This window comes from Copidosoma floridanum, unplaced genomic scaffold, assembly GCF_036245765.1.
Source record: "Copidosoma floridanum isolate Cflo_tuat_1 unplaced genomic scaffold, Cflo_Japanese_pri ptg000013l, whole genome shotgun sequence".
NCBI lineage: Eukaryota > Metazoa > Arthropoda > Insecta > Hymenoptera > Encyrtidae > Copidosoma > Copidosoma floridanum.
The window spans coordinates 33,550,632-33,577,158 of NW_028321890.1; the positions used below are offsets into that span (position 1 = coordinate 33,550,632).

General features: G+C 42.1%; 1 protein-coding gene across 1 annotated transcript in view; it reads left to right on the forward strand.

Moving 5' to 3' along the window:
* Nucleotides 1-383: 383 nt before the first annotated feature.
* The window catches only part of LOC106646724 (neural cell adhesion molecule 2), a 201,945-nt gene continuing 175,801 nt past the window's right edge, over nucleotides 384-26,527 (forward strand). The window contains exon 1 of the mRNA XM_089591267.1: nucleotides 384-808. Within this exon, the coding sequence (XP_089447393.1) occupies nucleotides 715-808 (94 nt within the window). The 5' untranslated portion in view covers nucleotides 384-714. The remainder of the gene's footprint in view (nucleotides 809-26,527) is intronic.

Here is a 26,527-nt window from a genome sequence, read left to right on the forward strand (position 1 = left end):
GACCGACCGAAAGAATTTCAGGCGCTGCTGGACGAGAGAGAAAAAAAATCACCCGGAGTTTTGCGAAAATCCCACCCGACGACGCGTCCTTGCGAAACGTTTCCTCCCACCCAACCCGAAGTAAAAATAATAAAATCACCACCTCGGCGTAAGGGAATGAACTTTACCTTCACTTTACTGGCCCGATCAAACAAAAATCCATCAAGTTTCAGCAAAAAAGTTTTATTTCATTCACCCCTTGCTGCCCAGTCAAACTTTTCTGCCACTCGGCGCACCGATTTTACAGCGCATGGCGTTACATTTTTTGTCCGCAGGTGGAGCCCAACTTCCAAGGGACTCGCAGCGGCACCACCAGCTGGAAGGAAAAAAAAAAAGGAGCAACCCACCACCGTCAGCCGGGAGACAGTGTACAAAGCAGTGTACGGTCCGAGGGGAGGCTGTCGTCGATCCGTGACATGGGCCGGAGAGACGGCGTCGCGAGCAGTCGGTGGACCGCGACGCCCGAGAGAGAGACAGCCGGCTTCTGCTGACTGACTAAACGGTGCCCCGTACTGTAACACAGTTGGGTTGTGCAAGTATTACATAGTGCGCCAAGCAGTGTATTGCCGTGATACGTAGTACTCCGTGCGAGGGAAGCAGGTGTGCGTCAGAGGGGGTTTTGATGTTAAGGTAGACGCGAGGCAAAGTGACTACGAGGAGGAAGAGGAGGCGGAGATGATGGCGGGGAGGCAGAGATCCCTCGGTGCCGCCGTTGTACTGCTCGCCGCGGGCATCGTCCTCGCCCGCAACCACTTCGTCTTTGCACAAGGTAAGTCTCTTGTTTTTTTGCTTCTTTTTCTTCTTGTTATTTCTTTCTTTCTTTCCTTTTTTTTTTTTTTTTTTTTGTTCTTCTTCTATTTGACACTCACATGTATACACCCACACGCCCACCTTCCAACAGAACACCAATTGTGTTTATTGTACCCCGAGTATTATTGATAAATATATGAGCACTCTTTGGAATTTAAATCAGTGGAAATTTGATGAAAATCACAGGCTCCAATTTAACCAGTCGGCAAATAAAGCAAATCGTTCTCGGAGAGTCAGCGTTTGCTCTTAATGACGTTAATGTAGAGAGCAGCGGATAAATTAGTTGAATATTAGCGAAATTAATGGTAGAGAAATTCCTATTTCGATGCTGAATTTAATATGCAATTTTTCACATTTTCTGATTTTGATTATCCTTTCTCTTTGGCATTAATCGACACGTATGTACGTGCAAATGCGCAATATTTCATTATAAATCAATCATGAGACGTTTTAATGAAAAAGAAAAATTAAGAATAATTATAATTGAAAAGACAACTAACAAAAAAAATTAAAGATCTCGCAGATTCATCAAGGGTTGATAATTGGTTGGGCAAATTAGTGGCTTTTTCACTGATTCAAACGAAAAATGATGTGTTTTTATTTATTTGTTTACTTTTCATCAATCGGTTACACTTATGCACACGTTCATCAATTTTTTAAACCCTAAATACGATTACTATTCTAGATACTTTTTGGCATTATGTATTTTTATTCGTACGAATTTTACAGTAACAATCGTGGCTTTCGGTTACATATGTATTCAATGCGTGTTCAAGTTTTTTCAATAAGCATTTGCTTCATGACTACTGTTAACCCAATATTACATTTAATTACTCTTATCATCATAATTATAATTACTATTGGTACCGTGGCTTGTTGGCTACCCTTTTGATTGCACTATGATACTTTTTTAATCGATTCATTCAATTCTGTCAAGTTTTTAGCAATCACACAGCATTTTTGGGTTTGATTTATGTGTTGTTGATTTTTATTTTTGGTCTGCTAATTCTAGTTAAGCTCCAAATTATTCAACAATTACGTTTGATTCATCAGCATAACTAGTTTCATTGTCTGTATGACGCCTATCGATAGTCCTACAAAAAAAAAAAAAATTAACTTATTACAGTCGATGTAATCGAATTCCTTGAAAGAGTATCATAATCAATTGGCTGCTTGATATTTACCCGTCCTCCTGTACCTTCCACCTTAAATCACGACATTATTGTTCAATCATCCTTTCTATCATATTTTATATTTTTGTACTATGTTGTTTGCGTTTTTTTTTTTCTTTCTTTACTTTAATGATCTATTTTCATGCTTAAGATTATTGCACTTATTAAAGTAGCAACTTTTTATTTATGTTGTTAATGATTTGATGAGCTTTGACTGGTTCTTTTAAGGCTGGAGGATTGCTTGTAAATTTAAATTCGCAACCGTACACGCGAAAAATTGTTTGATGAATTTTCATTTATGAACGATTTTTGAATTATTATTTTAGTTATTATTGACACCTCTAATGCAGACTATGTTTCGTTGGATCTTGAAAATATGTGTTACTTTTGATTGCCTTCGAAAAATGATAATAGTAGTAAATAGAAAATTTAATGCTCATTTACTACCCATAGTTATAATTAATTTCATAGTCATTGAGCTTAGACCATATTAATCACAATTCGCTAATTTTTAACATTAGTTCTTAACCAAAAACTACATTTTTAATTAAAAAAAAACACATTTAAATTATACATTCTTACAAAATAAAAATCATCCGCACATAGATAGTGCGTAAATGTACATATATACGATTTATAGTTGTGATTATCAACACAAAGGGTAGATTTTCTCGTATAGTAAACAAAATATATATATATGATTTCCATGAAGCACGTTTCGAGCATCTACGTCAATGATCATTATACAACAGTATGGTATATATTTTTGGCAGTATTGCATGCTGTATCGTATCTCTTTTTTGAATTAAATACTCAAATATATACATAAATGTGCATAATAGTTTTGTTAAAAGCACGGTTTTCCAAATATTTGGCATTTCGCACGAAAAGTGACGAAACTTGGGCTAAAAATCAGCCAGGGCTCTCGAACAAATGTAAAAAAAAAAAAGTGTGCCATGAGACATCCTTACACGAGAGATTATACATAGAAAAAGGTAATAGCGTGGCACGGAGATCAATTTTGCTCTGATTCACACGCGAAACCATTGAAAGCCGAGCGCGTGTACGTGTGGGGAAGGGGGGTGGTTGTACAGCGAAGAAGCCAAAAGCCGGGGAGTATACGTGTACACCCTACGGGCGCTCGCGGGGCGATAAAAAATCTATAAGCCGAGAGTATAGGATGAGAGGAGCAGATTAGCGGACGACAACTCGCCGGCGCTTGACCATTAGCCTTTACGTGTATACGTAGACGTGTGCACATTTATACGAGCGACTGGTGTGTAGGTAGCTCCGCTAAACGCTGTAGGGCTGCAGCTCAGCCCGGAAGAGGCTATATAGCTGCAGGTGCGGCATAAGCTGCTCTCTTTCCCCCGCTGCTGTTGCTGTACTACGTACATTTGCCCCCTGGATTATACCTCGCGAAATTGGCAGGTTAAAGTCCGCTCTCTCCCTCCCTCCACACCCACCTGTGTACGCGCTTCTTGTACAATTTGTGCTGCGTGGAAAGGCTTTTTTTCTTGTTTCTGTTTTCACCGTGAAAAAATACGCAACCGATCGCGCATAAAAATAAAATTCCAAGTCTTTGACCTCGCACGTGACGGCGAACCTCCTTCCTCTTTGTTCGTTTTATATACATAAAATGTCTCGCTTCGTCACGCGGATTATCGTCCGATGGGGGGTAGCAGGCGACAGCTGACGTCGAAACGATACGGCGAGTTATCTGCTGTAGCAATTTTTTTTTTTTTTCTTCCGTTGTTGTACAGGTTCGGCGTACGCCAATGGCCACTGTTTAATGGATTCATAAAATTTAGCACCCCGCCCGTAAATCACTTTTACCCGCCACAGGGATGGATATCCCGGGTCACAAGCTGCCGATGTTTAACAGCTTTATTTACATTTTAGCGTCACGTGCAGGATGAGCGAAACAACTTTTTTTATTTTTACAAAAAAAATCAAAAAATTAAAAAGAAAAAAAAAAAAACAGTTAACTTGATGAATAGTATATCAATGGGAAGAGCCATTTTATCGACAAGACATGTAGAGTTTGGCGCTTGTTTGAAACCGAGAGTTGACGGATTCATGAGTTGGTGCAATAAATCATGGGCTGCAAAAAAAAGAAAGAAAAAGATAAGTACCACCGATTCCCTCGGCAGTAATGAAATGAAAAAAAAAAAAAAAAAAAAAAAAAAACACACGCGGCGGTGACCATGGCATCGAGAAAAAGAATAACAAAGCCCTCGAACGAGCACGCGCTCGCCTATCCCCTGTACAACCTACATAATATATACAAATAAGCACACGCATGTATAAAGTTGCGGGTGATGATCCCCATGGCGGTCATTTGGACACTGGCGTGGATAATTTTTAACCGCGTGCTATTGCTTACGGCCCCTCCAGCTGTGCCATAGTGCTCTTGGGTGCTCGCAAGAGAGCAAGTATATATATATATACGTACGGTGTAGGGGGCGGGGCTGCCCGTCTGTTCAAATACATATGTGTGTGGGTATTGTGGCGCGTGCCAGGGGCGCTACACCTACTCACCCCCTCCTGTGGGCATGCGATCGTCGTCAAATCTGTCTTTACCCGCTTGTTTGTTTTCTTTGTCCCTCTGTGGGTACGTACCGCATGAACGTCCTCTTGCGTTTCTCCACGTAGATGCGGGATGTTTTTCTGCCGGGGTGTCACAGTGTCGAGGGAGGTGGGGGCACGCGATGGGTATTGTGTTACGTGACGGAAAAGCCTTTGGTGTTAATTGACGTTTGGCGAACTTTTTTTTACAAAGCCTCACGGTGTGGCTGCAGCTGGTTTTCAATCACGTCGTGTTTTCATGGTGCTGTGGTGTCTCGAAATACACCCTTGGATTTCTCGTTTGGCCGAGCGTAGGTGAATAAGAATTGATGATCCTGAAAAACTATGACTAGTATGAATTATTTTACGTAAATAATATGGTACGGAGGTCAGAGCTCGCTAGATAGGTATATCAGTAGATGCAAAAGAACCAGACAAAAACTGTGACGAACCACCGGGGTTTTTGTCAAAGTCCTTGGTTTGCTCGCCAAGGAGAGAAGCTCGTAGCAGAGGAGCGCAAAAAAAGCGCACTCGTGTACGCCTAGACTAATTTGTACAAGTGCTAAGATAAACAACGGCAGGGAAGTTTGCACGCAAGGGGCGCTTACTGAACGTCAATTAGTCGCGTGTGCAGCTCTTTAATGTCGAGCAGAAATTGGAAAAAAAAAAAAACAGTACTGCAGCTCGCGTCGTTCCATTTTCACGGGCTTAAATTGAGCGATTCCTTTTTAATCGATCTCGATCGAGTGGCACGACTGCACTACCACCACGTGGGTGTATACATATACGCGCACCACACTCGATATGCTCTGTATCGTATATATATAGCCGGCATAACGGGTGAATAATAATTTTTGCCCTTTGACCAGCATCGACAAAATAACGTCATCGTGGTTCGTGCAGGGGTGTGTGCATCGCTTGCATAATAAAGAGCGCGAGCGAGCTTCTCTGGAGAACTCAATGTGGTATACACACACACACACACGCAGGGGTGGGGAGGAGGTGAGCTGTGGGTGCTCCAATGCGAATTACTAATTCAATCCCAAAGCACGTGGTGGCACAAGAGTCGTCTTTCTTTCCCCCTCCCTCCACCCCCCATTTGATCTCTGTATCTACTGTTCGTTACGGTCTTTGCATGGGTGTGGGCGAGGGGCTCCGACTGCGAGGATCGACGAAGAATCGATTATTAATGGGAAGTCGGGGTGGAATGGAATCCGATACAGAGAGAGATAATCCGACAAAGTTACACAAGCCGGGGAGAGGATCTCATATTTATATGTACATGTGTTGCCATTGGCAAACTTTGTAGCACTATTTCATTTGTTCTCGAAAATGCTTTTAGATGATATTTTTAAAAAGTACTGCTCTGCAGATCATTAAAATGTATACGAAAAATTCACATGTATAGGTACATTGGGAATCGAGAGCCGAAAGATGACGTATCAACTACCGTCATTATTATTATTATAATAAAATATACATACCAAGGTGCAGCATTTTGGCATCGTTGTCATTGCGCTTTATAACTGAGTCGATGACGTGTCTGCAATGCACTGCACTGAATCGAAAGAGAGAAAGAGGATGGGTACAAAAATGCGCGACAAAACCGTCGGTACAAGTACGAAAAGGTCAAAAGTGCGCTCGAGATCCACTGTTTGCCATTACTCTTGATTAGTCCTCCTCTTTCTATCTGTCCGTCGATTGTGTGCCATTATCCTCCTCTTCCTCTTTTTTTTTTTTTTTTTTTTTTTTTTTTTCACCCTGTACCCGCGACCGAGTGTCGAGTGTATAAATAATGCATCAGCCCGACATGCTGACGGCTCCCGCGTGGCCGTATACGTATACCATCGAACCAAAGCTGCGGAGGACGAGGGGGCTGACCACCGCGCTTCCGAGTACCTTATATATACACACCAGATCGCAGTCCACGAGTGCATAATATTATATTCCAGTGGTATGGCATTTCACGTGTTTTTCAATCTGTACGCGAGCGCGTACTGACATAATTATTGACAATCACCTCGACGAGGGTAGCGTAATGTGTAGCGAGCCATTCAAAATCCAACCCCCAAGACGTTACAATGTACAAATTTTTTCAAGTTCACTTATTGTATTGGCGACTCGCTGATAAATGTTACACTGTACTGTATATTTAACATGAAAGAATTTTATGACTATGCATATACGTTATAGTTGCGATGTACCGCGCGTCAAAAATAGAGCTTTTATACAACAATACTATATGTCTCTCTCTCTCTCTGCATCAGGTGCTCAATACATTCGCGTACCCCGGTGTGTGTGTACGAACACGCGCCGTACGACGACGACACATATTGTAATTAAATATTATGTATGCATATCGGTCGTGTTGTCGGCGCCCGAGTTGTAGTACATACAGTGGTATGGCACGCGTTAACACAATACACACATTGTCCGACGCGTGATGTATTTTATCTCGGGTGTGTGTACCCTCTTTTGTTCGTCCCTTCTCCTCCTCCCCCTCTCCCTACGTTATTTTTCCTAATCAAGCGTTTGAATCTGATTGCGGCAGGGCGTTAATTATCGAGCGTATTACTCACACCGTGTAATTTTCAATGGGGATTGCCGGCATCCGTCTTTTTGTGGACACCCGAACGGAGGCCGTACATAATAAATATATATGTGGTCGCGCATATTGCTTACGCGATCGATATATTAAATTTGGACCTGCACGTGTGTGTGGTTGTTCATTAAATTTTGCAATTTTCCATCGATTCGCTCTCGTTATCAAATTGAATATATATATATATATATATATATATATATATATATATACGGAGTATACCCCACCCTATATGTATCATATGGTACGTACGTCATAACGAAAGCTAAACGATTAATTTTATTGTACGAGCAGAGTATATTTATAAGGTTTTTTTTTCATTATACTCATTGAGATACAAAGTACCTGATGAGGGTGTATACTTGACCCACTTGAAACACACGGTCGATGTACTTATACGTACACAGTGCAATAAATTCGCCATTAATGCGATAAAGGAGCACTCGTGAAAAATTGTATGCAAACATACATATAGAGCAGCAACACGTTGGTGTGTACACTGTATAAGATCGTGAATAAATCAGATGCACGCGAATTCGCGGTTACACGAAGCCACCCAACAAAAACGTCGTCGTCGGCGGCGCTTGATGCGGTTGGTGAACGGGGTGTATTATATACGTGTGGCACGTATCCACGTAATAAGCACTCGAGAGTTTACGACGAGTCCTATAGTATCGAGTTATTCATGAGCACTTACTTTGGTGGTAGATATAGATATACGACGACAAAAAGGGTGGGGGGTGGGGGGGGGGGACGAGAGAGACCGCGTCTCGCTTTTCGCGCGTTTGACGAGCCCGAGGGAGAATGAGGTATAGGTACCGTGTAAGAAGACTTTACGCCTCGAAATAAGAAAGGGGAGAAAAGCGCGATGGACTAAATCGATTTTTCCTCTCTTCAACGTTTACCGTGAATGGCAATTGCCGCGCTTCTTTGCCTCTTCCCCTCCTCTCTCTCTCTCTGCCTCTTTTTCATACAGCGTATGCGTTCCCTGCAATGGAAAATGCACGTGCAACAATCGCTACCCTCCACCCCCGTTTTTTTACTCACTGCTTACAAATTATGGTTAACAAAGTAAAATACAACAACCAAGTCATGTGTCATATACATAATATGGTTAGCGCAAGCAAGGAAATGATGATGAACCCCAAACGTACCTGTGTATTATATACGTGCGAGGGAGTCAAGTTTATCTTTTCATCGAAACTTTTCAATGGGTCATATCATTTCATACGCTTTTGTACGAGCCGCTGATGCTTTATTTACGCGATAACAACGTTAGCAAGAAAAAAAAAAGAAAAAAAAAAAAAAAGAAAGTAGCACATCCTCGTAGTCGAACAAATGCGTCGTATATACCGAGCGTGCGTTTATTGTATTTACAAATCCATTCACCGCGAGATAGTACCTACGTATATCACATTCAAGATTCATACGAAAGCGACAATATTACGTACTTACTGGGTCGCGCGCTCGCGTACCTTACACACGCGCGCGAGCGACCGCTCATGTGTATAATGTAGGCACCTATAGCTACCCTATGCCATAGATTTTCGACTTCTTCTTCCTCGCTCCTTTGCGTTTTTATCGGAGCTTTACTCGAGCGTATGAGTTGTATATCTGATGCTCTTCAGTCGTATCGGTGTGTGTTGTTGTACAACCGTGGAAGCCCTTTGGCGAGGCTTTCTCTTTCCTGTAGGGGTGTGAAATACCCTCTCCCGGCCCTTTCTCAACGGGCAACTTTTCTCGTTCAGCATTGCAAATGTTGTTCAACTCGAGTTGTTTGCTGCGTACAGCCACTGTTTTTCGTCAACTTTCGTCCTACGCGACAACGGCAGGTGTGCTCGTATGTAGATGGGCCCCACTCGAGGTTTGTCTTTCCGTTCCTTTTTTTTTTTTTTTCTTTGTATCTATGACACGACAACAGTAGAGTGCGAGGGTGTTTATAATGCGGGGCGGAAGCTTCTCTCTTCGCCTATACGGTACGGTTTAAAGGAGTACCGTACTTTTAATGGTAGCCGTCGCTGAGGAATATTGTACTTGTGATTGGAAATAAATTTTACAGATTGATCCAACTTGGTACGATAGAATAATAACGGCACAGCTTTGAGGTCAACTTGATTCGACAGGCAAAAAGGGCACAACTTGGGCTCGGAAAGAAATTGCAATTGTAAAATTATCACGGGGTTTCTCTCCTTTTTGTTTAAATGCCACAAGCATATACAACATCACATTCATATCTCAATCTCGTGTCATGAAGAGTTAAGCTCTGTGTATGCAAAAAAGTAGAAAAATCGTGTATACGATGAAAAATAATACCAAATAGTATGAAAAAAATCTCAGTGTTTGGTGTTTTTTTTTTAAACTTGAGAAATTCGAGGGTAAGAGCTTCGATGCCCAGCGACGAAAAAAAAAAGATGCGAGAGACTGATAAGAGGGAATGAAAATTTTTGTGTGCCCAGCAGCGATGGAAGGGCGTGGATTAGACGTCCTCTCGGGTGAAAAGGACCGGACGGAAGATATACCGGCGGAGAAAAAATAAAGCCAGAGGGCCAGAAAAGCTCGAGGACGCGTCGAGGGCATCAAAAGGGTTTTTACCCGATATTGCAGGCCGTACAAGTGTATGTATAGCCGTGGGACGAGGTCGTCGCACGTATACACACATACACGCGGTCCAGGGGACAAGGATGAGCGGGGAGGGGCACATTTATAATTCAGGTTGGTCATTCCCCCGCTGATAACATCGACTTCTTTCCACGGGCTGTGGATCATTCAGCTTCTGTTATGGCTATGTGGGTGTGCATGTTTGGGCTACATCGACGCGCCAGTTCATCTTTTTCTGGCGTACGGGTTTTGTACGTGACTCCGAAATGTAAAAATCATCTCTTTTTTTTTGCACCACCACAGGGTTAATAGTTGATTAATACACCCTGAAAAACATATTTTAAAAAATTGAGTGTCAACTGAAAAAATCGTTAAACAAATTCATTATTTTTCTCCCACCCCGAAAACTCGCATTTCGGGTACTACACGTGTGAGCGCGTCTACGGCTTAACGCGATAAGTATGCGCGAGGCGAGCCAAAGGTACGTAGTCCGAGGGAGCCAGCGTTAATGCAGAGTGTTTCGAGCTGCAATTTTCAGCGTTAACTAACTGAAACTTTGCTAAATTAGCCGCAAAACAAGAAGAAAGCAAGAGAGGGAAAAAAGAAGAGGAAAAAGCGCAAAAATGCAAGCCGAGTTAACGAGCAAAAGCCTAACCGCCGCATGTACACCCGAGTCCAGTCTGGTCCGTACAACATGCCTGTGTAGTAACACTGCTACGACTTTTATTTCGACGTCTGGAGACGAGGGGGTGGGGGTGGGGTTGTACACTGGTTGTTAACTGCTGCCGCGGTCGAACTTTCCTAAGCCACAGGTATTTCACTTTTCAACTCGCGGAGGAATTTCAGGAGGCACCTAGTGTGCAAATCGATCCGCCGACACCCTTTCTGTGCATTTATATACTGTGAGTTTATATCGCTTGTGTGATCTCTCATGTTGCGAGTTACGAAATTAACAACATTAAATTGAATGACTTTGAACGAACGCTTCAATGCTCTTCTCCGTGCTTTTATAATATCGTCTTTTATACGGTATTGGGAACTCAAACAAAAGTTTCACAACTCGTTCGGTTCGCTGTGTGATTTCTTTCTTTTCTGTTTTTCAATTTAGTGTTGAATCGAGGATTTGTTGAATTTTGGTTTTACTACTATCTCTTTGTTTTCATCCTCCAATACCTTTACACAAATATTTCACTCAAATATGAGTTCAATTCGGCAAAGTGAAGGAGGTTTTCTCTACTACAGCCAAAGTTGGTAGATTATAGTATACACTTTGACCGCAAGTCGAGTTAAAGGTCCCGTTTTCACGTATATTCATACCGCGTACAGGTACTCATCGGTGGATCATCTTGATTTCCCAGAGCGATGCAACAAACGAAAGCTCATTCCGACCTAAATCGTACTTTTACAGATGTGTAGGTATAGATCTGAAAAAATGTGTGCTGAAAAAAAACACACGACGGTCCGTATAGTTCAGCACGTATATCCAGGGTGAGAGGTTTCGACCAAACGTCAAAGAAAACCATGATGTAAGCCACAAGGAGTAAAGTAGATGGAAATTACGTGTAAGGCGTACAATGAGGGAACGTTGTTCGAGGGGTTGTAATTCCCTCGCGCATTGTTCATCGGCAGTACAGACATGTATGTGTATATCGACACCACCGCCTAATAAGTACGTGTACCGTTGCACGAGAGGATCCACCGTAAATACGATTATCGTATTTCAGGCCCATTAGGAGGGAAATTCTGGGCGAATGAGTCCTGGTACAATGGTTGTATGTATTACACATATATGTATATGTAACACAGCTAAAACAGCCCATTACAATGTAGGCTCGCTCATGTCGGCTTGTTTTGAAATGTCTGACGGATGACCCGACACCGCACTTTACGTCTCCCACGTATAATATCGCCGAGATTTCGTATGTACATATATATACGTATACATAATATCTGCAGTGTATACACAGGGACAGAAAATGGAAAACAAAGGGATAACGGAGGAAGAGGAGCGATATGAGTTTGGGCAAATAAGTGGATGACTTATACGTATACGCATCCACTTGTTTGGCGTACAAAGCGGAGTAGAGGAAAGGTGTACTGCATGCATCTGAATAGACGTGCAGATAAACATGTATAGGAGTAGGATGCTCTGGGCTGTGTTTCGCTCAAACAGAAAATGCCTTAAATTCTAGCGCACGTGCATCATTTGTGGTTGAATTGCGAGTATGAATTCATCCAACTGCTTGACGTCTGATGCTTCTTGATTCTTCAGGGCACTTTGACCGCTTAAATTACGAGTGAGCAAAAAAAGGCCCTTAAAAATTTATTTTAATATGGATTAAACCATGTACCAACCCAAAAACTAGTTGGCTGGAAAATACTTGAAAATCACACCCGACATCGACTCCTCTCGCCCCATATCCCAACTATACGCGCGCGGTAAACTTCCGCAGCTTCCCTCGATATTATAATGGCTCGATCAGCAAATAATCTAATCGACGCCATAAGGAATTCGAGCTCCGAGAACAGGTGGCCCCACCCGTTGAGCGCATACGTGGCACTTGCACTCCCCGGGAGTCGAAATATCCATCTAATTAAATTCCTTCATCCCACGGAGGCGTGTCTCTGCGAGACACAAATTCGCGCCAGGAGATCTCGCGTGCTCGTTGTCGTTTTGATGTACACACCCAATAGCGCAATCCTTGCCCCGTAAATTTAGCCAACTCCTCGGTTCTGTATCGCGTAGGCGGTCGTGTGGTACATTGTTGTGTAGATGATTTTACGAAACTCTTGCACTATTTTCACTTTGCGCATCTAGAGGATCGTACGACGCGTGTTTAAGTTGACTTTGGAAGAAATTGTAGAAAGTTTTTGAAGAGTAAATTTTGAAAAGGGCCAAAAGTTTTTTTGCCAGATTCTTTTTGAATAGCCCCAATTGTTACAGCGCTTTTTCTTCGACTCGTCCCTTTTTTGCTGATACCTCCCAAAGTCGTGCCGTCTGGTTCTCGGCAGTCCAGCATTAGGCTGCTTCTCTCAAAAACTTGCATCGTTAAAACAAAATCTGCTCGCTCAATCGAAATTTGAGCGAGTATAATATATTCACCTCTCCTTCTCCCACTTTGGCAGTTGGCTGAAAAGTGGCGCGGCATCTGGTATTGTCGAACGCCACGGTCTCGTGAAAAAGCAAGTGTAAGTAGTGCGATAAAGACGAACTGATCGATTCGTCTGTACTTTCGCAGCGAAGGAAGATTAAGTGCCACTGATCTTGCACGGGGACCTCCTTCGTCTTTGAATGCGTCTCGAAGTACAGCTTGGCACGTTTTCTTCACGCGTCAAAGCCACGCTTGTTCAATACACCCATCTCTCTCTCTCTCTCTTTGTATCTTTCGAGTAATCATCGTTGCTTTCATCATTTGGCTCACAAATCACTAGTTTCCTGTAAAGAGCTTAAAATTTGTGAAAATGTTGTGCAGCAAAGGGTAATCAGTGTCTTTGGCTTGGACTGGTGCGCATGAAAGGCCCTTTGAGGGGCCTTAGTTTCAAAAACTACGAAAATCGATGATAATTTTGATTGTGCCTTTGAAATTGTGCTTGGCTCGGCCGTCAAACTCTAAATTAATTATTTAAAGTATCTCGACTTAGTTGCGCGTACAGCGAATGCCGTCTCATGACTTTTCCCCTTTGAGCCTTTTGAACCAAGTAATGACGTCAAAAGAGAAGTTAAAGAGATTAAAAAATATAAAAGGGAAGACCCTTAGATTCGAAATAAAAATGGCAAAAATTTTCTATTCAGTGGACGTACTTGCGTTTCATTTGGTTTTCACCTCGCGTAATTGAATTTCATCGTGGTACACATGAGAAAAATACATGGTTAAGATACAGCGGTCGAGTCGGGTCTCCTTTTCCACATTCTTTTTTTTTTTCTTGGTAAAAGAGAGAGCACCGCAGAAATAGAAAATTGACACAAAGCACTATAATGAAAATATAGTCACGAAAAAATATCAAGCTTACATCATGGCAAAACCTAGCAGTTCTAGTATACCGTATTACCATTTTTGTACAGTAATTTTTACCAGGTATTTTTATCTCTCAGTACGATTAAGCGAAAAACGTCGCTGCCAAAAAAATTAGGATCGAGTTGACGAAAAAGGAGGAAAAAAAAAAGAAGAGCAGAAGCCAAGAGGGAACTCGAGAGTATTCTCAAGCAAATTGATATCCACTTTAGACTAATAGACTCGATCCGATTAATCATCCCCGTGCCCTGGCTCTTCAACTACCTATGTGCCGAGTCTACAGGAGTAACGCAGATGTGGACGCCGAGAGCAGAAACCAGAAAGAAGGACGAGGGTAATAAGTTCGTGGGGGGTGGGGGGTCCAAAGGACCCTCTCGATCCGTCAATCCATCCCAATTATCCGATGGAGCCGTATATAGACTTCCCCCCCCTATATCGTATATATCGATTCCGAAAGTGTGCACTCGCTAGCCCGCGCGCGCGACAACGACTGCCTATGACATTTTCTGATAAAGCGAGTGCACGTAATAGGCAGCGACAGGTAATACGCGGCTGCCGATGCCATTACTCTATGAATAACGCCGTCAAAAAATACACAGCTACACGCCGAGATGAGATTTGGAGAAAGAGGGGCGAGGGGAGGGGATGATATTGGATCCGACAAGGACTCTCGGGGCGGACTCGACAACGCGATTAGGGTCTAAATGGGAATCGACATCCGGGCGTAAATGGAAAAAACTACCGAGACGGATTTAAAATTTGCAAAGCTCCGATGGAAAAAGAAAAAAAAAGGCGTGGAAGCGAAAATACAGTGAAAACTTGAAAATTCAATGCCGGGGGATGAGAATGGCGAGAAAAATGTAGAAGCAACAAAAGAGCAAAACAAATAGACGAAGGGGCCAGGGAGAAAGGAATATTTCAATCCATGCAGCGCCGCAACAGAGAGAGAGAGAGTGATGTATAACACGTGCATCGCCAACTCTTTACCCTTATACATATATGTATACTCGGCGATGCAGAGGTACTACTCCGCGGTCTCTTCCGTATATCCAGGTTATACGCCCCAAAGAATGAGAATAAAGCCGGATTTCCGAGCCCACGTGAATCTACGTGTACATATGCGCAAAGTCGATACTCGCATGTCAAAGCATCCAAGCCGTCATAGCGCCCTCCCCCGATATATACATACGGTGTACACGTCCTACACATGCATAGCTTATCATCGCGATTTGTGGTACTGCCGTCGACGAGGAGAGATAAAATTGATGCCTTTCAGTCGATGAGATCGAGGCTCGTGCACCGCTGCAATAAGTACCCCTACCGAGGGAGAAGCAGAGGTTTCCTCTATCTTTATGTCGTACCGCTTCAGTGGTGAATGTATGGATAGGTGGAGCATAATGCACTCGCACACGCAGGCAAATTCTCCATATGCATAGTACACTTGCGGCGCGGATGAGTAGTCCGTGGAACCAGCGAGTTGTGCTCGCAGTTTCCACATCTCCCTTTCCCTTTCTGCTCCCCCCCCCCCCCCCCGTTCCTTTCACGCTCGTGAGCGCCCGCACGGAAGAGCGAGAAAAATCCACCCCGGTCTCCATCGGGGCATTAAAAAAAAAAAGATCACCATTATCCCTCCCATCCCCCTTAGCTTTTGCCTATACTCTTTCTCTGCGCGAGTTTATTATTTTTCGAGTGCACGTTGCGGTAGGTAATTATATTTTCTCTCGACAGTCAAGGAAGCGCGCCACTGTGAACGAGCTCTCATCTATCTTTTTACCTGTAAACATGCTCGCAGGGATGATGCACTTCCAACCGTGTATTTTCTGTTTTCACGTATATAAATATACACACGTAGTTATATACGTTTGGACAATGAAGATTTAATGAACCCCCGACCTCGCTGCAGCATTATGCTCGCGTTTTTCTCATCGGCAATTATCCAAGACATTACAATACGTACGTGCAGTTTATTCGTTCGGATCGACTGCAGGGGTCCATTAGCCAAATTGATTGGACGAACTCAAATACGAGGGCATTGCGAAATGAGATTTAATTAGTCAAGGGAGAGTGTATATTTTTCAGAAGGAGGGATCGGCGCGTGGTCGATGATAAATCAAGCTCGGGAATTTCATTAAAATTTACAAGTTAGAGTAATAATACGTGCGCTTACAGAGAGAAAGAGAGAGAGCACAGCCCTCTTTCCGTATTGTATACCAGCGTTATATACCCAAAAGATGCTTGGCCAACAAATTGGCGCCGACCAATTATTTGATGCTCGGCCTCCACGGTTTTTCGCGTATATATACACGACTCCCCTCGATCCTCCGCTGCCGACCCACACCCGCCCACCGTTTGATAAAATTCCTCCACTTGTTTTTACACGGTTTGTATACACGTAGTTTACACAACTCCGCAGCTTCCGTTCTACTTACTCACGGCGCAGCGCTATACCTTGTGTACACATAAGTATAGGCACCGAATACCAGAGCATGCGAATCATTCCCCATCCTTCGGGCTGTTTCATTGTTAAGTGCGTATATTTTTATGCTCGATCTGCGCAACACGCGCGACCCATGCGTATATGTAAAATTTTTCCAGCTCACCCTATTATTGCACAGTCGTACAAACGTTCTAGGCGTCGCGTGCAAAGAGGAGGGAGATGGGAGGTAAGCGCGAGTTGAAGAGGATTCGCCGAGCTGTGACTATCGGGCGGTGGGGCTTATGTATATGCAATGCGCGACTGTATACCAGACTCGGCCGGGAATCGAAATTAATTGCGCCGAGAGAAAGAGCCCCGCTAATGCACCGAAACACTCATTTGCGGCCGATAAATCGCATTACCGGACACCCACGTATACGTGTAGCTGCGGTATAGCGTTTTGCCCGCGTTAGCTTATATTATCACCAATTGTCCGGTTTGGGCTGGTATATGGGTTTTGAAAAATCGTATACGACATGACACGGAGATCTAGGTATATAAAAATCGCCGCGCAGCTATACCGAACGAAAAATATCTTCCTTCGCAACCCAAGGGGATAATCGCCCATACGATTACATCCTGATGTATATACTCTAGTAATCATCACAACAGTAAAGAGCTCACCCGCGTACATTACCATTTCCCGGCTCTTGTAACAATGTAAGCTGCTTAAACTCTCTCATCCTCCTCGATTACAATTCTCGCGTCATAATCCAGTAGTTGACTCTTCCCCTGTCGCTACTTAAATCCATTCGTATTGAAATTTAAAAAAAAAACGTTTGATCTGCTCTTAGCATTTGATCGTCCGTTGATCAATCGTAGCTGTAGGTACTTGAGGATCGCTTGATTTTGAGATTTTCAACTGTGCAAAACCTTATTTGCAACATATATATAGAAAGAACGTATCGTTCGATCACTGAATTCTGTAGCATTCGTCGAGTATTATTTTTTGAGCCGTTGTTTTAAATCGGTATGAGGTATTTGAATCAATGGTGATGACGATTCTTTTCATGGCATGTCGAGAAAAATTAGAGTACCCGGAAATATTTGGTAAAGAATTCGATTAAATGGAATTTAATTAAATATCACTGAGCGATCCAATTCTTTGAATCAAAGAAAATTTCTTTACCCTCATTCCGTTAAATATTTTCTTATGAGTAAAAAAATATAAGTTAATTGAAAATAATATTTTATTAAATTAAAATTTTCTTTTTTTAATTACGAATTTCTCATTTAGTTGTACGAAATATTTTTTTGGATCGACTAAAATTGTTTCAATTAAAAAAAAGTATTTAACGGAATGAGGGTAAAGAAATTTTCTTTGATTCAAAGAATTGGGTCGCACGCATTTTAAGCGCATTGTATAGCTCACTTCAACGCCCGTTCCCCCTTCGCACTGCTCCCCTATACATACACACCTACTGGCTCTTTATCTACTTTAATTAATTATATTTCAAAGTGCGCTCGTTGTACATTCGAATAAATTATTCGCCGTTCCAACGGATACACAGCGTTACATTAGCGTTTCGAGATTCGCAAATTGACGCGTGCAATTTAATCCAATTTGCCGTTTGAAACTAAAAAAAACAAAAAAAAATACCTACAGGTGATTCTCTTCCCCCCCAACCCCTATATTCTCTGGTTTATATATATATATTAGCAAATGAAGCAAACGATCGGGGGTTGTAATTTAACAGATCGTTGAGGTAATTTTTGCATGAAAATTCAAATTCAAACTCGTGGTCATTTAATGAACAATTATTACGTCCGCGGGCCGTTGGCTTTAAAAGCGAGGCTCGACACCACACACCCGTTGTCCCCAATACCCAGTAGTGGTAATGGCAATAATAATAATAATCGTAGGGAATTTAAAACCACCCGAGCTTTTCCTCCTCTCCGGGTGAGCTTTCGCTCGCTATGTATGTAGGCGCGATTTGCGCGAAAGTAGTGCAATATTTATCGGACATGCACACACGCGTGAGAGAAGGGATAAGCCCAAGGTTTTACTTTGCAGGGAAAAATTTCATTCAATCGCCAACGAAGCGATTCGATGGATTCTCTCGGCGCAAAGTTTAATTCAAGCCACACATCTATGTACACTCGAATCGCATTACACGGCGCACGTGTATAGGAGGTATACACAGGACTATAATACCGAGGAGGAGGTTGTATTTACACGGGAGCAATCGATATTTCCAACACGTGTACAAGTACACGTAGGGTACACGGAAGATGGCTCGGTAGAATTGATTTCATTGGCATTAAATGAATTTTCATGTTACGTGAAGATCAAATGTATATAATATGTATACGTGGGTAGCCGGTTCGAGAGCGCCGCGGTGCTCCCCCGACACGTAATGGTGCGGGCTCAAAGAAAATCGTGAGGGAAAGGCAGGAAAAATCGTAACTACGCGAACCTTAAAAGAGTAGGAGGAGGAACGAGGATCGATCGATGAATACCGCTTCTTGGGAGAGGTGGAAGGAAATTAAGGGTTGAACGCACAGACGAGAGGGTTATGGGGGGGGGGGGTGGGGGAAAAAATTGGAAGATAGATGGTCAGATAAAAAGGCTACGGCACCCCCACACACCTACGTACATACACCTATGGAGACTCGGGGCAATGGACTCTTTGGAAAATCGACAGGCGATCTTTTTTTTTTTTTTTTTTTTTTCGCGCCTCGAGAATACAGAGGCTTATTACGTTGTCGTATAATGGACACATCGGTCTGCGGCGAGCGTGCGTGCATGTGTATGGTTACTTGCACCGAGTCCCGGTAACTGGGACAGAGGAAAAGCAGAGGGTCATGGCACCAGCAGCTTCGCTTTCTCTAATTACGCAACCGTAATGATGCGTCAGGCGCGTTTTTCCGACCTACTGAGCATCGGGTTGTTTTTTTTCCTCCCTGCATCTGTTTTTTTTCATGTCGGTCTGGCTTTGTTTTAATTTGTCTTTCGCGCACCCGAAGGTGCTGGGATTTGTACATTTATGTGCGTGAAAACTCGTGTTATTGACCAAAGTGTACACGCAACTAACGCCTAACAAAAAATATGTGCACACACACACACACACACACACACACACACACACACACACATATTCATACATGTACATTACACGTATGTAGAGAGGGGGTAATTACCAAGACGCTTCATGAGAGGGTTCATAACGTTGTTCTACTTCGTTCTCGCGGTGGTTGTTGCGGCACGCGATCCAACTCGGCCTTATTAAAATCTCGTCGTTCGATATACGTGCCCGAGTTGTGCAGCATGTCATGGCGAACGTAAGCTTTTCAAGTATACCTACACGTGAATTTTTTTTTTTTTTTTTTTTTTCATCTCTGGTGGACTTTAGTTACTTTAGGTCTAGCATTAAAAAAAAAAAAAATATACAAATAACTAATAAATTAATTAAGTTTTCATGAGAGGCACAAAATTGTAACCACCCATAAATCATCCGGCATTTGGTGTAGGACAAAGTTTGAACTTGATGTATAAAGCTAAAATTTAAAAACAGTACAGCTGTAACAATTATAATACTCTATTATACCGACATATAATTGCAAACACTTAGCAGCGTCAATAACATATAATTGTAATTATACTCTTGGCTTTGTTTTAAAAATCTATTAGTCCAAATTTTACGTAGTGCTTAGCTTTTTTTTGGAGTACAAGTCCACTTTTGGAGTACAAAAAATCGAGCGAGGCCCATTTTTCTCCCAACTACCGCGTGTGCACTTGCGTGTCTTATACGTTTATGCATATCATACGAGGGGGTGTACATATGCATTATACATAAGAAATACAGAATCGACGACAAGTGCGCGCGACGGAGGAAAAAATGGAGTGAAAATCTAGAGAATTTTCGTTGAGGAAGATAAGTGGGTCAGCGGTTTTTTTTTTTTTTTTTTTTTTTTTTCTTTTACATGACCTGCCTACTATACAGCAGACAGAACCAGGCAGGCAGGAATAACTGCGCTGCACAAGCTGTTGAGATTTTACCGAGGCACCAGTGCTTACACGTATACACAGGCATCAGGGTCCAGCGCTGGAAAGCAATCTGCCCCGAGATGCAGTTGAGTGTGTGTGTGTATACGTATATAGAAAGAACGTGGAGAGGCGCTTTAAGCGAGGCTTTAAAGCTATTCGTAAGCACTTCTTCTTTTTATTTCCATTTTCCTTTTTCACCAGCGACTACCAGTTCCAAGCCAAGGACGCAGCTAATGTCGTTCCAGAGGGGGGGTCCTAACTCTCGGCTTCCTCGCATCATCTTCGTTGCAGTGCTCCACTGCTGTACCTGATGCACTGTGTGCACAACACGTGTACGAAAACCTCATGTACTGGAACGGAATTTTCCATTCACCCGGTGCACTTTGAATGTTTTTGCTGCTGCTGGACGGGTGCATGAAGAACATCTCGTTTCACTTCTCAATCGCTCGCTCACTCGTGCGCCTGTTTTTAATGGACGCTAATGCACCTGAAATTTGGCAGCCCATACGCTTATAAGTACCTTTTTTATTTTTTTATCGTTAATGGAAAATTTTTGTACCCCTATTTTTTTTTTTCTATGTACCTAATACAAAGGTACTTCTTGAGAGTTACTTGAGGTTCATTAAATCCTTGTCAATGTACAAACACCGACGATGGGTTTTTCGTTAATGAAATTTCGGTGATTCTTAAAGCAAGTCAAGTTTAATATCTGGATCGTAGCAATACGCCCCTGACGTTGACGCCATTGTTTGTAAAACCCTGTGATATTTTCGTATTATAATCGTGTTTTGGTTGGGTGGAAAAGCGTCCAGCTTGTCGGTAAATTTAATTAAAAATTCCATTATTATTAAAATTATCGTCAGGCTCGTTGAAGTAATTTAATTTACATTTTGTTTATTAATTACGTCGATGAAATTTATGAGATAAAACGCGTTTCGTGTTTTCTCAAGCTAAATTAGTTTTTAGCTTGCTCAAATTTTCATCGAAGGAATATTCATGATTATGTAGGAAAAACAACAAAACGAATTTTTCCATTTCTCGCTTTGTAAGCCCCGTTTTGTTGAGTTGAGTAAAAACTTTTCGTAAAAGACCTTTGAAAGAACAATTTACGCACCTTTTTTTTTTTTACTTCTTTCCCGAGTTGCCCCAAACACCGACCGTACAATTAAGCTATTCGGTCTGTGGACGAAAAAAATTGCCCCACTGGCGCCTCGGATGATCGGCCACTCGCAACGCATCTATCATCGCGCAATCGCCGGCCATAGGAGCGCAGAGCAAATAACGAGTTAACATTCCCTGCCAACACCTCGTTCGGTTCTCCCCATTAAAACACCCCGGCCCCCCTTCACCCATCTCCCGCCTCTAATACTTAAACACGCGCCTCCGTTCCTCTTCGCCCCCCTTTTTTTTTGTTTGGGGGGAGGACCACGTGGCCCGAGGAGGAATCCCGAAATTATGCGCTGCTCGAGATTCTACGAAGCGCAAGCACGTGCGTGTGCGTGTATACATTATGTCGAATCTGTTATTTTTGGGTTGGCGGCTTTTTTTCAGCTCCGCGTCAGGGTAGCCCAAATATTGATTATTAGGCACCGCCGTCGGATACCTTTGTTCTCTTCTTCTCCTTAGGGGCCAATCATATCCCAAACAAAATATTGGCTTAGCCCAGCCTTGCCACGGTATCATTTTGCACGATAAAAGGTTAATTGTTTGAGTGTTGGCTCGTATAGAGTCCTTATTTGCCTTTCGTCCGGCGATTACACAGTCATCGCCTTTGTTTTATATCCCAAACAAGAATTCACTCTATCTCTCACCAAAAGAATCCAAACGCGTGGTATGCGTAAAAAAAAAGCGAAGATAACAAGCCACGTCGTACGAATTTATTCAACACCACTCGGCGAGGAGAAAATGAAACAATCATGTGATTTTAGTGCAGCATCGGTAAACGTCAAAATCACGCGCGAAACGTACGTATAACGATAATTCCGACCGGTTCCTTGCCAATCATCGAAAAATCGCCATAGGCGCACCCGACACCCCCTTTGCCATAATTTAACAAAAGCATCTGCTCAGCTCGACCGAATTAATTGCATTATAAATGTGACCCCCCCACCCCACCCCCGTTACTGTGAATTTCAAGCGGCGATCGCGAGGCGTATAATTAGTGATCGTCGCCTGTGTCCACGTTTTCCAAGATAATACGTTTAATCGACCACGTAATTTCAAATTAATCGCGTCCTCCTTCCGCGCGAGTTCGCGAATTTCTTTTGTCACTTCGCTTCTGTCTACTGGACAAATTCGAAGGTACTAATTGTCATGATGAACTTAACGAGGGAAGAGATGCGTGACGGGGAAAAAGTGGTGTCGCGTCGTGTTTCGATGATGACTCACATTATTTTATCCATACACATGATCGTATGCTGTGTATTATATATACGAGGAAGGAGAAACAAGAGAAGAGAAGTAACAATGTATAGGTGGACGCACGAGGGGAACCCGTCACTTCTGGTCAATTTCTTCTTCAATCGGACTAATTTTTCGCTCAATTTCAGAACTCGGGGTGTATACTTATATAGCTGCTGTTCTCTGACTGGGCCGTGAAACTTTCGGCCGGCCAATTACCACTCAAATTGAGCGAGTTCTTCTTTCTTCTCTGGAATACCGAGAACTTGGGAATTAAAAAAAAAAAAAAATGAAGCTGATTGGGACCGTAAAACAACATTCTCACGGAATAAAAATTTTGTTTTTTTCCTTATACGAAGTCTCGTTTATTACCTTTGAGAGAAGAATTTACATTTAACGCACCTTACGCAACAACAAGGCGCTTTCTTTTCTCTCGAAGCTTTCAAATGAATTACGTATACATCAGGTTCAACCTATATCGATTCGACGTTATTCCAGTGCACGAGTCTCTTCCATTGTACCGCAAAACACTCCCTGCGCCGTCAACGTAAAAAATTCCCCGGGAAATGAAAAGAGCGCAGCCTCAGCACGTGTTACGTGGCGCGATACATCGTTTCTTCCACGCACGTGGAGATCCCCGAGCACTTTTGAATTCCAGCCACGCGAGATTTACGACGTGGGGGGATGGTTTTCGCTCCCGCGATTGCTTTTAACTTTGCGCTGCTGCTGCCCCCTCCTCGCGAGTTATTTTCCTTCCATCAAACCTGTCGGCGGCTCCCTCCGCGCGAGCCGTAAAAAAAGCGTGGCTCGTACGTACGGCTTGAAAAATAAATTGCCGCGGCAACAGCGAGTCGATGACGCCCTGATTCTTGCTCGACGGGAATATTATTTGGTTCCTCCGGCCGGGACTCCCGGACGAGGGGCCCGAGATTTTTGCCGAGAAAAAAAGGGCCTCCTTACCGCAACTGTGGGGATTTTTGTTTGTTTAACTTGTGGGTTTTACTGTGCCGTCGTTTCTTCATGGTCCAAGCACTGGAAACTCGAGCGTTACATTATTTTAAAGAGTCATAGTTGAAATTCATTTTTTTTCTTTTTTTTTTTTTCATAAAATATATAAAAGTAGTATTGATAAGAGTTTTACAATTACCAAATTGTCGATACTTCATCCATATCTGTCACACATTTATCAACACGCTTGTAGTGTTGTCGTTTAGATGTATACGTACAGGTGCTACTATTTCGAGATTTCATTGCCAACAATTCAAGGTACCTAAAGTCTTTGGTTTTTAGGTATTTGTGCACCAAACGATAAGAAACTTTAAATATTGAAGTAAGATGAGATTATATTGTTTGAGATAAAATACGAATAATCAAAAATGTACACACGCTTTGCATGCAACTTTCATAAACAAAAAAAATACAGCAAAAGTATCAGATTAGTACATCAATCGCATATCGCCAAACGTAATTAAGGAATGCAAACACAATTCGTTTGTTGATTTTATCATTTTTGTTATTTACGTTGTATTTTGTGTAAATATTTGTTTCACTTACTTTTGTTACTTTGGACGTAGTCCCGTTTCATCGTATTGCAACTTTATTTGTATGGTTATGTTAAAATAAAAGTCACATGTTTGCATTACACTCACAAATATCACTACCTGAGAGGTAAGTGACGATTTTAATTTAACATGTACATCTTTTGTTGATTCATCTCCACAGGTGCTCACGATTGTTGCTCTTTCCCAAAGAATTTTCATTGAAAGTAATAAATAATGTTCTCATGTATGCCAACGTGATTTTAAAAAAGAATATAAAATATCGTATCCATATGTCAAGGCAAATGGCAATATGGAAATAAATATGATTGTATTAAAATGGTCCGACTACAGTTTTGATGATTTTGATCAGTTTATAACGATGATGATGATAGTTTTTTAGTACTCAAACATAATATTTTTCATCAAAGTACGCGGTTGAAAGCACTGTCACATTTGTGGTGGCTAAGACGAAATCTGTGACCTACGATCTTACAATTTTTATGAAACTCGTTCAATGTACCAAAAAGTCTCATAATTCAACGTGAAATAATATCGTGGGATAAAAAAAGCTGCCATAAATATGGAAATTTTTCTTTGAGGAAGCGTATATAAAAAGACATTGATCAGAAGAAAAAATATGATCAATACCGGAAGGACTCATGATTCATTTTTGATTTTTACGAAATCGCATTTCTATAATATATGTTAGTCGCAGATTTGTCATAAATCCAAGCTGACTGAAACGTCGTCCAAGACTTTTTCTGGGGTTTATGACGCACTTTATCAACGTGTCTGTCAACTTTTTTGTTTTTACGCAACAAAATACCCTCTTTCTCTTGACATACAACCACGTCATGAGTACTTGAGAATCTGAGAATGTAAATACACGTATTTTAGCCATCCAAAATCCCGTAGTCGGTGCACCTGTACTACAAGAAACAATGAACTTTGGCCCTCTGGAGGACTTGCTCTCCTCTCCAAAGTCACACGTGAGTGTAATATGCTCTATACTACAGCTCGTGACGGAAGACGCCACTCGTGTGTATACGCGAGGGGTCGGTCGCGCCGCGCAAAGCCTTTTGTCAACCACCAACAACGCTGTATGATATACCTTGTTTGTTACATGAGTGTGGCGGTGGATGCGAGAACCCAGACGACGTGGCGCCGGTTTTCGAGAAAATTGCTCTCGATTGTGCCCACCTTGGCAGTAAAGACTCTGCGCTCTTGAAATTAAAGTCGTTAAGGAATCGCTACCCACTAGGTGCCTACCAAACGCTTTTACCACAGACAAAAGTGTAATTTACTTTTTTACCTAAGCTACGCATGTTAATTTGTCATCACGACCAATTTCATTTTATTCAATAAAAGCGCAAAAACATTTGAGTTGAGCAAATATTAAAATTCCACCGCTTTTGCAAAGCAGGAAGAAAAATCCACATTGCTCGTTCCAACCAAAAGTTGATGGGCAATAACTCAAAATATTCTATAAGGTTGATAAAAAATTAAGCATTGAAGGAAGCATAATTTTTAATCGCTGTAAATTCTTAACAATAATTCAACAGCAAATTTTTTTTTCAAGTAAAAACTGACTTTTATAAAAGTCAATTGTATTCTGACGTTTTTCTGCTAAAATAGAGTAGTGAATGACACAAAAACATTTTTCCCCTGAAACAGGGGTTTTTCTTCATCAAGGAGTGACGGGAATGAACTTTCCAATAGCATCGGTGCCATTTTTAATTAAAAAACATGTCCGCAAGCTCGTCTTTTACTACATGTACTTCATGTCCATAGAAATGAAGGGGGTAAAAGTAGCAAAGAGAAGGTAGGGAAAAAACGCAGGAAAAAAAAGGAAGAAATTAATATCGAATGTCGATCAAACTTGGGCGAAAGTGCGGGGACAAAAGGTGCAGGAAAAAAAAATTATGTGGAACGACGACGGGGCCGCAGATGCACCGTCACGAACCGAGAAAATGGATCTCTTATTGTTTTTCCCTCCGTGCCTGGTTCCCCTTTTTTCCATGCTATTTTCTCCCTCTTTCATTTTTGTCGTCGTGCTTGCGCAAAAGTAAATGCGGCCTCCTAACCCCTTTCCCTACCCCCTCCTCGTCCCAGTTCTGTACATGCTGATTTCAGCTTTTTATCGAATTTCTCTCTCAGACTCTCTGATCGTCCTCTTCCTCCTCCACCTCCTTTCAGGCTCTCTCTCCCTGACTTTGCATACTTGATTTTTAGATCAGTGGCACGAGAGCGTAATTTGTGTACTTGATTCTGAAATTAACATATTTTTTGTACTGATTGCGAAAGAAAAACTTTCTTGGTC